This window comes from Phaseolus vulgaris, chromosome 8 (genome assembly GCF_051622355.1).
Source record: "Phaseolus vulgaris cultivar YP4 chromosome 8, ASM5162235v1, whole genome shotgun sequence".
In the NCBI taxonomy this organism is placed as follows: domain Eukaryota; kingdom Viridiplantae; phylum Streptophyta; class Magnoliopsida; order Fabales; family Fabaceae; genus Phaseolus; species Phaseolus vulgaris.
Window position 1 is genome coordinate 56,600,690 of NC_143505.1, and position 19,596 is coordinate 56,620,285.

Below are 19,596 nucleotides of genomic sequence, written 5' to 3' on the forward strand. Positions count from 1 at the left end.
TATATCATATATAATTTTAATTTAAAACAGTTAAACTGAAGTCATTATTGGTGATAATAACTTCAATTAAACTTAAGTCGTAAGCCGTATTTGATGATAATGACTTCAACTATATTAAATTTTATTGAACTTGTAATTATTTATCTAATTTTAAAATATTTGTTTCTAAAAAATAATAAATAGAATTATACCATTTGAATAAAAAAAACCCTACTTTTGACATGCTTATTTTTATCTGTACATAGTATTTCAACAAAATTATGTATACAAGTAAAGTGGAAATAAATTTACACAAGACACATTATAAGTAAAAATATCAGAATCTTGCAAAAAACATGGACAGATTGTACAAAAAATTTATTCTGAAGATAGAACTAAACCAACAACATCAGCATTTCCGAAATAAACTCAATCTGACAAAAAAAACGTCATCAACATAAAAACTAAATTTTATCAGTAACATACTATTTTAGAAAATTAAATATTTTTTTTGTAAAAATAAACATGGATAAATATTTTTTTTAGCATATAGGAAATGTTGATTTTTTTAAGTATGTTATTTTGGTATTGCATCGAAGATGTTAACTATAAATTCCATAATCATATCTAATATGAAAATTTTTATTTAAAAATATTAAAAAAAATTATCTAAGATGATGAGATAATTTTTATTCATGAGTTTTAATTAGTGTCACACATTATTTTTAAGATTTCTTAGTAATTTTTATTTTAATTTAAAGTGTTTTCACATAATTTTTCTCTCAATAATAATCATTCATCAACACCAATCATCCTTTCAATTTCATGTAAACCCAAACCATTCCTCTGTCTTTAAATAATTGTGAACGTGCCAACATTATCTATCCATTTGCACCATAAAGTAGACAAAAAAAAAATGTTGGTGTAGTATATATTCACATGTTTTGAATGGATATTTTTAAATGGTACTCAGAATTCAGAAATAGTGTTAATTTTGTTTTGGTCCCACATCATGCAATTGTTCCAAATGTTGACCCACGCTTTAATAATTTTGAAAGCTGTAATGTAACGAACCTTTTGTCATGTATCTTCCTACTTTAGTTAGTGTTTTTAGTGGAATAGTTAACGTTTAATCATCTCTTTTGTTAATTAATTATACAAGATTACACTTCTTAAAATCTCATTGCATGACAATAACTTTTTCAACTTTGCTACTTCCCATTTCATTTGTAACCCATGCTTCATTAATTTTATCTTCGTGGTAAATTTATTGGGTAAATTACCTTGTCTTCCAAGCAAATTAATTACATGTCATAATAATTTCTGTTGATGTTTGTTGAAAGAATAGGAACTTGTTTAGCTTTGTTGGGTCCGAAATATAACATGAGAATACTATGTAGTTCCCATATCTTCTAGAATGTTTAAGCATTATTTGGATCCATGAGAACAACAAATATGGCTTCTTGTTTTGTTTGCTTCGATAGATCAAATTCCCGAGTATAATAAATGTTTAATCATGCATTGTATGAGATTACGATATTTTATATACAAGTACAATGTGTATTTTATTCTATTGTTTAGTTCTATTTTATTCTATTGTTTATTTCTATTTGATAGAAGACATTTAGGTTATACTCTTTTGATAGTTTCAAAGTGTTTTGATGGTTAAGAAAGATATTTTGACAATTATGAGATATGCACATAACTATATATATAAGAAAACAAGAAGTGAATGTTATGTTAATCCATATTTAATATTGGATTTCAAATCCTATTTATTTATGAAACTTCTTTAACGAGAACTAGACTTGATAACATCTCATTTGTAACGGGTAGATTAATTTGAAGAAAATCATAAAATTATTATTGTTTCTGAATAATGAAAATACTATTTTTTCCCATATAGATTGATTTAGACTTCCTATTATATTCATCGTGATTTAATAAGAATTATTCTTATTCATAATGGATCATTTTGATGTACGAAAGTTATAATGAAAAATTATTTTCATATAATAATTTGTTCCTATATATATATATAAATGATTCAATAAAAAATTTAATAAAAAAAAAATAACAGACCGAGACAAAAACCAATGAAATAAAATCAAAGATGAAATAATATGTTAAGATATATTGTTTATTAGTATTTTTTTTAATATGTTATGATTTACCGATATATTGCATATATATTGTTATATATATATTTTTTGCGAGAAATTAAGATAATTTTATCTTTATTTTTTTCTGTTTCTTGTTTTGTGTTTTTTTTGGATTTTCTTTGTTATGGTACATTTGTTACATATGGGTAGAATATTTAATATGGTATTAGATTAAGTTAAAGTCTACTCTTTTTAAGCTTTTTAAGCTTTTGTCTTTTTTTTTTCCTTTCGTGTACCATTCTTGTTTCTTCATGTTTTTCTTATATATATTGTTTTTTTCTTTCTTCCTTCATTCATGGAGTCATCAATCACTAAAACATAATCCTGAATCACTGTTTGAACCATTTCAATCTTTATTATTTCCATCCTAGAGAGAATCTAGGTGTGATTTACACCTCTTAATGAGACCAACTATTACTCTTGGATCAGAAATATGAGACATGCTCTCTTATTAAAAAACAAGCTAAAACTCATTGATGGGAGTATTATTGTTTCGCAACATAATGATCCTACTTTTGAAGCATGGAAAAGCTTGAATAATTGAGACCTATACAAGTTTACATACCTAGCATGCATACAGAGAATCATGCATTTGTGATAAACAATTGTCACATGTTATATTTTCTTATTTTTGATAAATATATTTTTTGTATAATTTTTTTATAGAAGTTATAGTTACGTTGTGTTTATATATATATATTATTAAATTATGTTTTGGTATGTCCAATAATCTTACATAATTTAGGAATTGAGATTAAGAACAATTTATATACTTCTTGCTTTTAGAAATTGAGATTAAGAATAATTTATATACTTTTTCTTTCTTAACTTGATCTTTTAAGTCACCGAAATATCTTATAAGTAAAAAACGTGATAGAGTTTCAAAATTCAAATCAAACAATGTCTTGTTTATTTTCGGATTCGTATGTAACGATATATGAATCTACTAGAATATCCAAATACAAAGGGCAAAGCAAGGGTCTCCTCCAAAAGAGTTGCAGGCTGAATGAATGGATGAATTGTGATGAGACATGTCCACTAACATGGAGAGAGATTCACCATCCACAATCTCCCTCGTCATATTGCATATACTTGACTGTGTCAGTAGAAAGGTGGCATATGCCACCTTGTGTGACTGTGTTGACAAACATCTGTCAACTGATTTATTTATCAACATCATTGTGAGGGTATGACATCAAATTCTCATATCTATATTATGTCTTTCTGGTCTCGGGTTCAATCAGCATACACCTTAAAACTTACATGACTCTCACCACATGATGTAAAAACTAAGGTGCTAATATGTTTATGTTGTGCTGAAGGTGAAGAAAATAAGTTAGATGACCTCTTAAGCTCATAATATTGTTTAAAACAGTTAGAGATGAAGATAATCTATAGTTACAACAATCTTTCTCGATGAAACCTAGTCACTAATAAAAAGAAAAACCACCTAGGAATATGAAACCATGTTACATGCCTACTAAGTAATTGGCTAATCTTGTAGTTCATTTGAACTGAAACCGCATTAAAAGCTTTACAGTTTTCAATTGCTCGCCCTTCTCATCAAATAGTGGGACTACCCGGAAACCAGATCTTAGCTCAGGGACTGGGAAACATGCTTGCCCGCCAAAGTCATCCTTTTCATGCTTATCATACTCTCGAACCTCTATCCAGAGCAAAGCTAGTTCTGGAACACACAAAGGAAATTCAAACTCTTCATCCCAAACGGGAAACCAATCATCATAAATTATCTTGGTCTTCCTATTCACTCGATCAGCGGGTATTCCAACAATGCAAACCTGGTACATAGAGTAATTAAATAATAAGTATAACATATTTTTGTTTCTGTCATTTTTGCCATTGACAACTTCATTACAGACAAAAAGGGGTTTCTAATGATCATTTTTACACAATCTTGAAACTGTACAGTCTTCTCTTCAAGGTATATAAACCCATGCATATGGTGAAATGCACTTGTATAGAGATACTATAAAAGTTGAAGGGTTTATAACAATTATATTAACAAAGTTCATCCCAGTCACTAGTTGGAAGGGTATCAATCAATATCGAAACACGATGACTACGACCAATTTTTCAAGTTTAATCGCAAAAACCATCTCATCACACATGTCCATCTACTGACTGATTACTAATCCTAATCTGCAATACTAGCAAACTTATCGAACTCACCTTTGTGTAAAAGTCTGGCGGAGAGAATGTATCGAAGTGTGTTTTACTGAAATCTGTGCTCCACCCGTTTCCCAAAAACACTTTTACCTATAGGTTGACAGGGGAGAAGTTTAAAGTATGTCACAAAATCAATTGGTTTCCTTTTCAAATAGTATCTTACCATCAATGTCTTTTTCACTGGCATTGGTTTTTTAGGATCAAAAACCTCATCATCTGGGCCTTGTTCTATCAGAAATGAAGGTTTTTTCACATAACCACACCCGCCATTCGCTCTAAACATCCCCTGCATATACCAGAGTGATTTTCCGTGCCCCTGATATAGAAAATGACATGCTAAAATGTTAGCATCAAAGGATGCATAAAAACAAAATAAAAATTAGATCATACTAGTTACTGGCATATCACTATTAACAAAATACCTTACTAAGAAAATTTTCACAAAATCTATATAGCATTGAAATAGTGTACACTGTACAGCAACGAATTAAATGTAAAAAATATAAATCAATATGCATCAACCTTGCTCCACAACAGAAATTGGCCCGAAGATGCAGCCAAGATTCACCAGTTTCCTAAACATCCAAGTATTCAAATAGATAAACTGTATAACAACAATTTGCACATGGACCATATGCTGTAGAGTGCATAAAGACTAGGGGATAAGCCTTTTATTTGAAACGACCTTGGTCATAAATCCCTCACCTGCATGTTAAATGCCACCATCTGAGCTCCGTAGATCCATCCTATATGTGGCCTGTAATTTGAGGAGGTAACACGTGTTCCCTTTGGATACACCCTGATAATATTCTTCTGTGTATACCTTGAAGCATAAAATGCAACCACCTTATTTAACAAGCTTTCAACTATAAAGAGTAGTATGTATTTGCAGTTAGCAGTACTATGTACTACGTAGGATACCTAACAATATCTGATCCATGAGCGATAGAAGCCCTTTCAAGTTCCTGCTCGCTCAAGCTCAAGCGCTTTACACCCCCAACAACATTTAAGTGGTCCTTTACATTACCCTTTGGCTTCCCAGCATGGATTGTAATTAAACGTTTGTACTCTGATATACTCTGTTGGTCTGGTTTTTTATCACGGGCATTCAAGCTTTCCTCATCAAGATCATTTCCATCGGACTATCCGGTTAGGGGGGGAAAAGATGACATGAGCATGCAGAGCTTATAAATGTAAATCCAACAAGAAACTAATCCGTCTTTATGCTCACCTTTTCATCAGCAACTTCCAATTCAGTGATAATGCCTGGCGATGATGTTCCTTCATCAATTGATTCCCTCTCACTGTCACTATCCTTGAATGGCTTGGATTCAAGATATTCTTTTGGTGGTTTGGTTGATATAAGAATTCGACCTTTCACCGACTCTGGTGTGGGAAATTCTGTGAGAAGATCCGTCTCAGGATAATATAGCAGATCTCCAAATACTTGAGCTACCATCTGCAAATAAGATTAAATTTGCGTTCAATGCCTACACAAATAGGAACTTGGAAGTAAGATTCTTTCTGTGTGTTGGGAAGGGGTTAACAATAGACCTTACCTCTGCAACTTTAGCTTGAAGAAATGGTGTAAGGTGGTCCTCTAAAGTTATAATTAGTGGGTACTCAGATTTAACAAAAGCATACTCTTTTATGGACTTCAAACATTGGATAAGTGAGACAGGAGCAGTAAGTGTCCTGAAATATTTCAGAAAATGTTGAAAGCAGATGATTATATAAATTGCACCATGAATGTCTGAAATGTATAAAAGATCAGCACCTTCCATGAACTACGTCGATATCATCTTTAGTTGAATTTGGCCATAAATCTAGTTCAATTACTCGCACACCTTTTTGCAAAGCCTTTATGATTGGCACATCACTGCAATCGCTGCTCAGCTGATTCCCAGTCAGATAGGAATTGTGCCCTGTATATATGAAATAATGTGACAACGGAGCATTCATATCATGATGTACCTGGCATGACATATCATTCATATAGTCAAGAAGATATAAAAAAAACTTACATTCAAATAACAACACTACAGAATAGGTATATACTCGTTTTTCTAGTGTCATTATAAATTGGCTTTAATACATGAGGATAGGATAGATGATTTTTATCCTTATAAGTTAAATTGTATTTTAATAACAAAATGAAGATATCAAATTTAATAATAATATGTACATGAAATAAGAAAAGAACTACAGAAGATAAAAGTTATTTGTAGAGTATTTATTTTAATTATTTAAATATTATGACTACAGTGAAACAAAATTACACTTTAATTGACTAAATTAAGTATTCAAGACAAGTTTTTTTAAAGTGTTGTGTATAATAAGTTAGTCTTTGCTAGGTTAAATAATGTGATGTAACACTTCACACCTATTCCAACCTGTGTGTCCCTTTGAAATAAAAAGACTAAAAATACGGATGGCAACTTAAGCAGGCTAATGCGGGTGCAATCACTTGGGTTGGTCTATGTGGACTCAAAACGCATAAAATAAATGTGCTTAAAAAAAGTGTGGAGGGTTAATGATGGGACGGGTTTATTCATGTAATTAATAATAAAAAAATTACTATATTTTAATGCTATTGATTTGAAATAATAATAAAAATGTTTTTGAGGTCAAGATACTCTGAGAATTAATTATTATAATTTTATAGTAATTTAGATATAATTTTTTTTATAAAAAATAAATTTTATTATCAATTATAAATTCATAAGATACAACTATATAAAACATTAAAATAAATCATTAATACAATATTTATATTTTATTTTTTTAAATTTTTTTGCTTAAACAGTCAAATCCACAAGATAATAGGCCAAACATTATACAAAGTGAGTTGACAAAATTAATCCACAAATCTTACATAAAATTACCCAACCTACTTTTTACAGAATGGATACTACAGGCCAACCCTTATTGTGATATAACTCAAAGGAATGGTTTGAAAGCTAAATTCTATGTGTTTTAAAAAGTTATTAAAACGGCTCTCCCATTTTTTGTATGTTGTATTAACTTTTCCATTTGTCCTTTTCTTTCTCATCTTTGTCCAGTAAAAAGAAGTTAAATAATTACAAATGTAAATTAGTATAACATTCAATAATCCAACAGAATATACAAATATCCTCGTGATAATCACTATCCTTTTAAAAGCTTTTTCCTAACTCTAATCCCTTGAACAGAGATAATAGAAATATGTTTTTTTCTGTGTATTTTTCTCTCAAAAATAATTTCGAAAGTATGTATCTTCCGAATCGATAGTTCTATTTCATATACCTGTTCTGAAATCGGTAAATTTATTCTAATAGGTGAAACTTTTCTTCAATTTTATTCAAATGTGTAACTTTAAAAAAAAAAAATCAATATGTTATCAACCTTTTAAGTATATGTAAAGAATGTTTTAGATATAATCTTTCATATCTATTTTCTTATCACTCTTTCCTCACTTAACCTTGTCTAACTACTTAAACTAGCTTAGTTAAAATGAAAAGCAGAGATTTTTAATGGTTTAAGAACACTAAAAAATTATAAGTAATTTCATTCTTGTAGGAGTTTAACTTCAATAACCATTGAACTGAAATTGTGATAAAAATAGAGCTATATTATGTTAATTAAAATTATGTGTGATCTAAAACACATAGAAACCCTGAGACATGTTCAAATTTTTTTGAAAGATGCAATTGAAGAAAAATTGCACCAATTGGATAAATTTAACTTAAAAATAAAATAAATCCCTGTTAAAGCATTTTTAGATTACATTGGTTAATGATTTGGTTTAACTAATCCCTTCCTCCTAATACAAGCAATCTCTTTTCATGTTCTAGCCTTTCTTGTTAGTTTTTTTTTTTAATATTAGTTTCCTCACGTTCTAATTGATGTGAGAGTTGAGAAAGTCACGGGCATTAAAATATTAATTAAATCTAACTATTTTAATCAAACCCTGTTCATGAAAATCTCAACAGAACATTAACAATAAGCTAACAAACAACGTGACAAAATGATAATATGAAAAGGTAAAGAAAGAAGGTAAGAGAAACGTTTTTGTTATAGTTGCACGTGTTTGAGAGAGGGACCTGGGATTTGAGAGCATCGTTGAAATCGACGAGGAACAAGAAGCGGAAGAACTCGTCGAGCGTGAGACCGGTGTTCTCGGAGTCGCATTCGGTGTTTTGTGCGCGCGATTGCAGGACGGTTTCCACGATGCGGTTGGAATCCTCTTCTGTGTAGTCCGATTCGAGTTGGTGATCGTGCAGAAAGTGGAGGAGCTGGTCGGCGGACATGGAGTCGGCGCCGTCGGCGAAGAGGGAGAATGCGTCCTTGACGTCCGGGGGAGGGGCCTGCTCGGAGATGGCATAGGTCCGGTTGAAGTACTTGAACATTTTGTAGCTGTAGGTGACGGAGGCCATTGTTACATTCAGTGAATGATTTGACGGAGAGAAGGAAGAAGAAGATGAAAAAGCGATGGGTATGAAACATTAATGGATTAATGGATGAAAGTTTGGAGTTGGGGATTTTGAGAGACAGAGAGAAGTCCCATAAATGGCATGCGATTTAACAGGGATCCACTGTTTACACTTTAGCCACACTTTTTTAATTCATTAATTAAAACTCAATTCTTAATTCATTAATTAATATTTAAACTAATTAAATAAATACTTACAAAAATTATGTTGTTTCGTATTATTTAACTTGCCACTACTAAATTCCTAAGCAACTATTAATTTCGTTGAATGAATGTTAAATTTGCTTTTAAGTTTTGTTTCTTTAGCAAAATTAAACTAATCATTGCTGAAATTGTGAAAAAGAAAACCAGAAAGTCTAAGAATCTAGGAGAATTATTTAACCATTCAATCATCCAATTTTACATATTCTAAACAGTCAAATAAGTTTAAAGTGTACTAATTAACACATACAAAACATAAATTTCATGCAATAGTTGATATTACTCTAGTAGAACATAACAACCTAAATTCAACTAAAAAATTAACATTATTTCAAAATCAAACATTTAAAATGTCAACTTAAAACCTAACATTCAAGTTTAAAGAAATAACAATGCATTTGTTATGATTTATTTAGTTATCTCTAAATATCAAATCATTAATTCTCAAATCAACAAAATTACATAATCAAGATTGAAATTAAAATAACATATTAATTTATATATCAATTGATACAAACTATTTTAATAACTTTTCACTAAACTAAATGTTTTAAATTTAACTTGTAAGTAAATAATTGTATTAAACATTTAAAATATAGATTTTTATTTGTTAAAATCATCTTATACCACTCAAATAAATTTTGTGTGTGTATGGATGACAAATAACTCGTTTTGTGGACATTATCTGAATACGAGTATGAGTTTGGATATGACTGATACCTCATATGGAGATGAGAATGTGTACGTACATATTTGTCCCATCCTCATACACATCCCAATACATATCACCATTCTCATCTTTGTCCTTGTTTTAAATTATTAAAACACCTTTAATTTATTAGGCAACATAAAAACTTATATTAACTTTTGTTTGGTACTTAGTTTTGTAACTTATTAATAGGTTATACATTTGATTATTTTTACTTCCATTTATAATTATTTGACCTTTATCCAATTATTATTTGATACTCTCATTTGAGAATTATACAATTATATTTTTTTCTTGATATTTAACATTTGAGAAAAGAAAATGTATATTCTTTTGACATTGAATACATGATAATATCATGTCATTTGGTGTGATTTTTATATTTTTTATAAAAAAATATTTAAATGATATTTGTAACAACGAGAATGAGACAAAAAAATTCATAATATCGAGATAAGAATGTGGATGAATTTTTATTTTGAGAATGATATGAGTTAATCAAACCTATACACTTTTTAACTCGTTCTTATCGTAACTATATGTGTATTTATATATATGGATTTTTTTTAAGAGAATAAAATGAATATTTAAAAATAAATTTATATATTAATAATTTATTTAGATTAAGAGTAAAAAACAAGAAAATGAAAGAAATAAATGAAAAAAAGAAAATAGAATAAAAATTATTTGTGGTTTGATTGGCCTGAATAAACATAATGATCTCTCTAAGCTTATTTGTACGAGTATAAATAAATAAATAATATAAAAATAATTTTACTAATTAAAAGTTTATATTATACTCTATTTTTTTTCTTCGTATAAAAATAGTTACTATTTAAAAAAACGTCTTAAGAATTATTAAACCACTAAAAAACTTGAAATTAAAAATAAAATATATTTTTTTTACTTTCATGACATTTACGTCCTGTTTGTTTCAGAATGGAAAGAAGAAATTGTGAAAATCAATACACATACAACAAAAACACACGAAAATTGATTTTTTTTTTCAATCAAAACTTTCTTTGCTAGATTGCGAAGAAAGTCACAATTTACTAAATAAATATATATTTATTTAATTAATTAATTACAATTTATTTTCTTATCCTTATTCTTTTCATTTTACATTTAAATTATTATTATTATTATTTATAATTTAAATATAAAATTATAAAAAATAATTATTATAAAATAACATAATTAATCATATTATATATAATAAATTATAAATATAAATAATAATAATAATAATAATAAATACTTTTTAATAATATAGAAATAAATTTATATAATAATTATATTAATTACAAAAAATAAAGATAAAAATAATAATATATTTAATGTAAAAATAATTTTTTATCAAATATTTATAATTATAAATATTTAAATAATATTTTAATTAAAATAATTATAATTTATAAATAAATAAATAAAATTAATTTTTTAACAAATTTTAGATATAAAGATAAATTTGTAAACTTACATTCTTATCGATTTAAAAAAATATAATTTCAATTATACCTATCACATCACTCACAAACTTTCACAAATTTTCGTTACACTTTCCACTTTATTTACCTTAATTAATTCAAATACCTTAACTTTCTTTACACTTTCTCTTCAAATCATCTCAAATTCACTCCTCATTTCCACTATCTCATCCAAACAAAGCATTAAAGAGTAAGTTAAACGATGAAATAATTATAATTCTCATAAATACACTAAAGCATTTTCTTATAAATTATAAATTTGGTGGTTCAAGTCACCAAATCCAAACAACACCTTAATAAAAAAGTGGTGTGAACTGTAACAGTTGCAATAGTAAAAGTAATTCCAAACATTTGATTTTGAAATGCTATTCATGCCCCTTCGTTCACCTTTTTTTTTAAAAAAAATCTTTAATAGAAAATATAATTTTCATAGAAGATTAAAATATATAACTATATTACTATGTCATAAAATCCTATACATCTTATTAATATAATATAATTAATGACCAGTCAGTTCCTTTTCTATTTTTTAAAAAATTTTTATATTTAGGTATTATTATGGTTGTGTTTCTCCATTTTTATAAGAAAAAGCTTATTTAATTGCTTTCGCTATTATTTTCCAAGTACAATTTCGCTTCCTAGAAAGAGATCATATGAAAAAACACATTCCCAAGGATGAGGAAGATGATTACCCATTACGCATTTGACCAATTTTTTGGTCCAACACAATATTTGGTGGAAGGTTTTTTTCCCTTCATAATTTTTGTTTTAAATATATGGTTAGAAAATGGATATATTTGTTTGTTTGAAAATAAATAATCATTGATAATTAGATTTATTTGTTTCAAAATAATAGAATTATATATAAATTTAAATAACCTAATAAGATATTTGTCGTATATTAAAATAAATATTAACTGCATATAAAAAAAGCATTGATTTTTCTTTTACATTGATTTTTCCTTAATGTCTTAAATAATTTTTTATTGCAATGTATTTTCGTAATTCTCTTTAATCTTCTATAAGGAATTCCTTATAGAAGATATATATTCTTTTTCGGTAGCCCTACTTAAACCACTAAAAAGGGTAAAAATATTAGTGTGAAGTAAAGGAGGTGGTTTGGGTTTTTTACAAAAATCATGCAATTCCCTCTCAATATTATTAGAATAGTCAAAATAATAAATTATAAATATGAATAAGTTGTGTAAACCAACATCGTTTTATGTTGAGTAAATCGTTATATTTATGTAAGATTTTATTTTGAGTAAATCGCTATGCATGATTTTATTGTGAGTAGAAGAAAAATAAATAAATTATATCAAATTAAAATGACTTTAATATGAAAAGAATATTTTAATTGATATATAATTGAAATTATATGAATGTCAAAAAATAATTGAAACGGAATATAAATGTAATAATTTTGGTTTTTTTTATATTAAAATTGTATCACATCTATTAACTTCATTGTTGTCTGTGACTTTGTTTTCTGACCACTAAAATAACTATGTAATTTGAAAAAAAAAACTACAAGTGGACAGAATCTTATTAAAGCCAACAAAAATTCAAAAGCAGTGTCTGCAAGCATTAATCATTTAGGAAAACAATAAAGAAAAATAGGAAAAGTGGAGCCGAATTACCCACCCTTGTTTTCCATCCTTTTTATGGTACTCTTCTTCTTTCATTGAAACTCTCATCAAAACAAGTGTAATAATGGAAATAATAATAGGAAAATAATGAAACCACTAAAATAAATTATTACCACTCTACTAAGCTATTATTAAACTATGTAGCACACGAATACTCATATAAGACAGACACCAATATAAAAATATGTGTATAATTTTTAAAATATAAGATAAAAAAAATAGATCTATATATCATATAATTATAAATTATATAAATTAATAATAAATATTTATGTTATTAAGTATGTTTCAGTTTTTTTTTACAGAAAAATACTTTTTATGACTGGTTCAAAATATTTGTTTTTTATTTTTATAATCATAATAAAATTTTATACAATAAATTTAAATTTTTAAAAAATTAATGTATTTTTTATTTTTAAAATTATGTCTTTAGAAAATTAATGTATCTTACGAGTATCATACTAATATTTGTATATGTGTGACATCATTTCTTGTCGGTGTGACATCATTTCTTGTCGGTGTGACATCACTCCAGCGTATAAATGAAGTCAGATACAAATTTAGTTGTAGTTGTAGCTGGTTTGTATGGAAAACGACTAATCCAGTGTAAGAGAAATACAAATGAAGTCATTATACTACGGACGAGTTTATTTGTTTTTGTTTTGTATTGAATTCGTACAACTTAAATTTAGCACCCTCCATGTCCAAATATGATTTTCTCCAATTTTATTTTATATTCAAATCGTTCTATCATGACAAGACCTTTTTATTTTCCTTCTAGCACAACTTATCCATAGTGATATTTTTTTTCCCATTCCAATGATACTGAAAGCAAATTGCACCATTTTGGTGAAATAACCTTAGTTTGCTTTTTGCTTTGCTTTGAGGAAGTCCAAAATATGCAAATATGCAGTATAAACTGTTCAACTGTTCAGTGATTAATCATGAGAAGCAATTATGTGTTGAAAGCATGCAATGTTAGAGGTGAAGGGTATATCCAAGATGAGTGATCTCTATTTTGTACAATTCATTCAAACTGAAATCGCATCAAGAGCTTTACAGATTTAAATTTCTCTCCCTTTCTGTTGTATAAAGGCACAGAGCGAAATCCATGTTTTAACTCTGACACTGGTAAACATGTCTGCCCAGCAAAGTCATCCCTTCCCTGATCTTTGTCCTTTACTTGTATCAGCAGCAGTGCAAGCTCTGGAACACTTAAAGAGAATTCAAATTCTTCATTCCAAACAGGAAACCAGTTGTCCATCATGACCTTTGTTTTCTTCTTTGCAACATCACCAGGCATTCCAATAACACGGATCTGTCATACAACAACAATAAGATACACACAATTTTTTGTTTCTTCCTTTTATCTGGTGAAAATAGCCTCTCAAAGTTTCTGGTTGAGAGGAGTAAATAGGATCGAATCAAAAGTTCAGAACATAAGAGTATGTGCATCTTTAGGCTTTTCTGGTAGTGAATGTTGGACATTAAAAGGATAATCAGAGAAAAGAGAGAGCAGTGAAAATGAAAATGTTGAGATGAATGTATAACCACGTAAGAAAAGCCAGAATAAAGAAATGATTATATAGTAAAAGATACTGATGTACATGTGCTACTAATTGAGGAAAATATAAGAGATTAGTTACACAAACAAACAAGGTCATTGGAGGCACTAACAAGGAAAGTTAATTGCATGGTTTTTAATTCTGTCAAAAGGAGAGACAAAGAAGAACATTGAGAGAACTTATTAAGAGGATCCAACATTGAGTTTACAACATTCATGATCAACGATGAAGCATCCAACATCAAGTTCTAAGGGAAACACATTAGACCTTCAACTGACCTTAGTGAAGAAGTCTGGCGGAGAGAACTTATCAAAGTATGTAGGGGTGAAATCTGAGCTCCATCCATGTCCCATGTATACTTTAACCTGTTATTGGACATGACAACATAGCATATAAATATCACCTAACAAAAGAATGTGCATTGCATAATTGAATGATGAATGGTTACCTTTAATGTCTTCTTCTTCACTGACTGTATCCTTGCAGGATCAAACTCATTGCCACATTGATGCTTCTGCATTAGAATTTGAGGTTTCTTTACATAACCACATCCTCCATTTGCCCTGAACATTCCCTGCATCAACCACAGCGATTTGCCATGGCCCTATTGGGGAGGAAAAATGGTAGAACTGTAGAAGGTTAGAATTCTTGGCAAAGGCAACAAGCAAATGAACTTAATGTACATGTCTTCGAAAAAATGTTCAAGGCACAATACTTCTAATTGCACAAAGTATCATCTATTTCTAGGAGAAGGATTCAAGATGTGATTCATTTGAATTTTGATACAGTTGTATTAGACATATATTTACTTATAAACCCATTCAATTTTCAAAGTGCATATTGGATTGGTGCACAACAGAAAACAGCTGAAAGATGTGATTCAGGTTTCACTAGGTTACCCACTACTACTCCATGAAAACACAAGAAGCAACACTCTAAAAATTCCAAAATCCAAAAACCTTTATTTATTTGAAAAAGTTAGCCTTGGTCATAGTTCCCTAACCTGCATATTGAATGCAACCATCTGAGCCCCATACATCCACCCAATATGTGGCTTGAAATTTGTGGATTTGACACGCATTGCACTCGGGTAAACCCTGAGGATATTTTTCTGTGTGAACCTGGAAAAGTAAGAGCTTGAATCAGACAAGTCACAGATAACTACCTAGCCTACTATAAGTGTTAACTGTTGAAGAAAATAACAAGAAAAGATGTATAATGAAAGTCATCCTTGTAGCTGAAACTATAAATTACGGGCATGTTTGGATAATTTTCACAGTAAATGCTTAAAAGAGAAAATAAATTTCTCTGCAAGATAATAAATAGCTTATACACAAGTTAAAGTCGGTTTGGATTACTTTTTTCTGTTAGAATGACAAGTACCTAAGAATATCTGCTCCATGCGATTCTGAAGCCTTTTCAAGAGTATTCTCACTCCAACTTAGGCGTCTAACTTCACCTTCAGTTCTCAATTTCTCCTTCAGGCAACCCTTCAGTTTCCTATTATGGATAGTAATTATGCGTTTGTAATCAGGTGAACACTCCAGATATGGTTTCTGGTCATATTCGCTTGCACTTATGCTTCCCTCATCACGATCACTGCCATTCTGCTACACACAGAAAAGCTCAATAATTTTAGAGCTTAAATTTGATACACTGTAGAAGATTTTGCACTTGTAAATAATTAGAAATTATCTCCAATAACATTCAAAGTAACATTACAAAATTTAACAATTTAACAAATATCTTAGTCTCACTGTGTCCTCAGTCTCTACTTCGTTCCTACTGGAGTTTGGAGATGCATCTCCGAATGATTCCTCTTCAGGTGATTCACTTTCATTCAGTAAAGGACTGATGCTATTGTCCTTGATTTGGTTGGACTCAAAACGTTCTCTTGGGGGTTTGGTGGATATAATGACTCGATTTTTCAGTGATTCTGGTGAAGGGAATTCTATTAAGCATTCTTCCCCAGGGTAATAAAGCACTTCCCCAAATATTCGAGTTACCATCTGCAAGCCATGGAAGCATGATAACAAAAGGAAAAAGTAAAACAGAATAGTATCAACATTCATAAATGAAATTGGATGCTTACTTCTGTAAATTTAGCTCGAAGATCTGTTGTAAGATGGTCTTCTATGGTTATGATCACTGGGTACTGAGATGCAACAAAACCATATTCATTTATGCACTCTAGACATTTCTCCACTGAGGCAGGACTGGTAAAAGTCCTGCATTGATTCCATTGAATAAAGAAAAAATCAAATAAGTATGCTCTGTCCTACATCAGTCAAGAAAGTAAACTTTTTTAGGGGTCCCTATTGATAATTAACTTCATGTACCATCCATGATCTACTTTAATATCATCCTTATAGCAAGTTGGCCATAAATCAAGTTCGATAACACGCACGCCTCGTTTCAAAGCCTTTATGATTGGCTCTTCACTGCAGTCACTGCTGAGCTGATTCCCTGTCAAATAGGAGTTATGGCCTGTATATATGAAGTAATGTGACAATGGAGCACCCATATCATGATGTACCTGGAATCACATCAAGTGTATGATTTTAGCAAAATAAGGCTAAAACCAAAACACAAGAAAGAAGAGCAGGAAGCAAAGATGAAGCTCTTGATGGTGAAGCTACATAAATTAAAGACTAATATAGAAATGAAATAAGTTTCTTCAGTAAACTTACATTAACTAATGAATAAGTTAAAATAAGTCCTTTGGGTATAAGATTGGGTTTGAAATATAATTCAAGTACCCAAAAACTTCTCTTCCCCATGATGACCAAACATGCATGGAAGAGCTCACCTGGGCTTTCAAGGGAGCATTGAAATCATTATGAAGCAAAAATCGGAAGAGTTCATCCAGGGTGATCTCATGTTCTCGGTTGTGATCAGCCTGAACAGTTTCTTGACACGTCTTTCTCTCCTGCAAAACCTTCTCAAAAACTTTTTCCGAATCCGACAAGGTGTAGTGCTCTTCACCCTGGTGCTCCACCATGAAACGGTGGAGCTGCTCCACGGACATGTGGGACTCTCCTCCTGTGAACTTTGAAAACGCCTCCTCAAGGTCTTGAGGTGGATCTGGCTCGATGACCTTGAACTTTCTGATAAAGAACAATAAACTTTTGTATTCGTTGTGGGTTGCCATGTTGTTTCCCATTCTTCGTGCCTCTCAGTGTGTTCCTCTAAAGCGTTTCAGACTAGGAGATTATGGAACAAAAGCATGCATTTATAATTTGTGGACTCAGAGTCAGACTCAGAGAAAAAAGCAATCCTCTCTCCTTCTCCGCTAACGGCTCATTTTCTGCCTTCAAAGTACGTACCTGATAGAATATAAATGCTCATACTGTTTAAGAGTGTAAGACCATTGTTTTTCCTTTGGAAAAACTGTTCCTCCAAATATTTAACATAGCTAAATAGTTAAAACGTGAACACGAAACCACATGTTCATCCCACAATCAGTGGTTCCAAAAGGGTCATTTAGTAAAGCATTTCAAATTCGTAAGACCACAAATTGCAAAGTGACAATCTAAGTTGCTTTGTTCTGTGTTCAGCCAAACTCAGGACACATATATTCCGCATGAAATAGTTATGCATTATTAGATTTCTTTTATTGACCAATAGAAACTCACGTCAGCATAGGCCAAATCAAACTGATTTAGAATTTAACTGTCTGCTAGATTTACATCAATCAATGTTTTTTTTCACATATTCTATAAAATTTAACGACTCTACTTAATTTTTTCCACTTTATTAAGAGTCACATACAGAAAGCACGCGTAGTGCGTGTAGCATCTGGTTCTATGACTAGTTTTCACATTGAATTAACAATATATTATGCAGAAAACAAGAAGACTACATTGACTTGAGAAAAGAAAGAGACTCGGAGGTTCAGTCAAGAAGGTTTCAAAAATTAGGCACATGTTTCTCTTTTCAGGCAATATATATACATATATATTTGTACACACGACCACATGGGCATATATCATCGTACAAATGTATTCAATTGTTGCAGTGTATTCATTTTTGTTTAAAGTTTAGATGACTTTTCTCTTTATCTCTTTGCTTTGTTTTCATTATCAGTTTTTATATTTTAGAATTAACTGAGGTTTTGTGCTGAGCATCTTCCTAATGAGGCTTTTCAGTATTTTGTTCTGTATTTTGTGCCAATAGTTTAGCAACTTTGGCATTGATATGAATAAATATTTTGTAGTTTATACGCTATAGTCGGACTCCACTAACATTATTCACATTCCACTGCCTTTTTTGGATTCTCATCTTTAACGTGATAATGGATGACTTTATGTTATTTTATTTTGTCTTCATCTCCTACACTTAATTTCCTTGCATCACTTAATCAGATTAATTGGTATGACCTCACTAATCATAAATTTTTTAACTTACACAATTTATATTAATTAATCTGCATACTCCATAATCTATGCACAAAACTTCTGTGTGGATAACTCCAACTTGGATAAAATCAAATTTGATAAAAAAATCCCCTTTCAAACCATCAACAACTTTTAAAGTTTATAAAACTAAGTAAGAACGGGAGATCCACACAGATCTCCACTTATATCCAATTGAAAAAAAGAAAATTTCAAATATCACAGAAAAATAGAATTAAATAAATAAAATCTAACACTAAAAAAGGACTACACCTTTGTTCCATAAAGAAATAAAAGAAATTGTTAAAATAAAAGAACAGTATTTGAAATATATATTTTTATATATATATATATAGGTGACTGACAACTGACAACTGACAACATTAAAGACACTGCTTCCTGTGCTATATGTATAACCAAACAAAAACAAAAGACATGAATTAGGTATAGATAATATACGTAAAATTAATACTATGTACCTATATTTTACAATTATTTACAAACCAAAGTTAAGTATTATTAAACCATGATTACAATCCCCTTCTAAAAGGTGGGCAAAGAACCATTAATGATACTGGTGATAGTAACATTCTTTCTGCTCAAGTTGTCAGTGAGGTGAGTCCACTTGGAACAAGTTAATAACAACCGGACAACTTGCATTATGCTTAAGGATTCATGTCAATGATTCTAAACTTTGTTAGATTGATGTTTTACAGTGTCAATTCTCTTCTTCTTCTTCCCCTCCTGAACCCTTTCAGGAAAAACCACAGGGAGAGGATTTTGGAGGGAGTG

The 19,596-nt window shown here is 29.9% G+C and overlaps 2 protein-coding genes across 4 annotated transcripts; both read right to left on the bottom strand.

Moving 5' to 3' along the window:
• Positions 1 to 3,464: 3,464 nt before the first annotated feature.
• Positions 3,465 to 8,921, bottom strand: LOC137826601 (phosphoinositide phospholipase C 6). 2 transcript variants are annotated; one of them, XM_068632624.1, is made up of 9 exons: positions 8,411 to 8,921; positions 6,106 to 6,253; positions 5,888 to 6,023; positions 5,560 to 5,787; positions 5,250 to 5,470; positions 5,034 to 5,151; positions 4,492 to 4,644; positions 4,332 to 4,418; positions 3,465 to 3,940 (listed from the first exon to the last, which is right to left on the bottom strand). In XM_068632624.1, exons 1-9 carry the CDS (start codon positions 8,811 to 8,813, stop codon positions 3,647 to 3,649), a joined length of 1,788 nt encoding a protein of 595 aa, XP_068488725.1. In that variant the 5' UTR covers positions 8,814 to 8,921; the 3' UTR covers positions 3,465 to 3,646. The 2 variants fall into 2 exon arrangements, with proteins under 2 accessions (XP_068488725.1, XP_068488724.1); XM_068632623.1 differs by having other exon boundaries at positions 6,106 to 6,302.
• Positions 8,922 to 13,689: 4,768 nt separating this feature from the next.
• On the bottom strand, positions 13,690 to 18,332 carry LOC137826198 (phosphoinositide phospholipase C 6). 2 transcript variants are annotated; one of them, XM_068632084.1, is made up of 9 exons: positions 17,220 to 18,332; positions 16,750 to 16,946; positions 16,503 to 16,638; positions 16,168 to 16,419; positions 15,794 to 16,020; positions 15,414 to 15,531; positions 14,859 to 15,014; positions 14,689 to 14,775; positions 13,690 to 14,163 (listed from the first exon to the last, which is right to left on the bottom strand). In XM_068632084.1, exons 1-9 carry the CDS (start codon positions 17,571 to 17,573, stop codon positions 13,873 to 13,875), a joined length of 1,818 nt encoding a protein of 605 aa, XP_068488185.1. In that variant the 5' UTR covers positions 17,574 to 18,332; the 3' UTR covers positions 13,690 to 13,872. The 2 variants fall into 2 exon arrangements, with proteins under 2 accessions (XP_068488185.1, XP_068488186.1); XM_068632085.1 differs by having other exon boundaries at positions 15,794 to 16,017; positions 17,220 to 17,987.
• Positions 18,333 to 19,596: the final 1,264 nt, after the last annotated feature.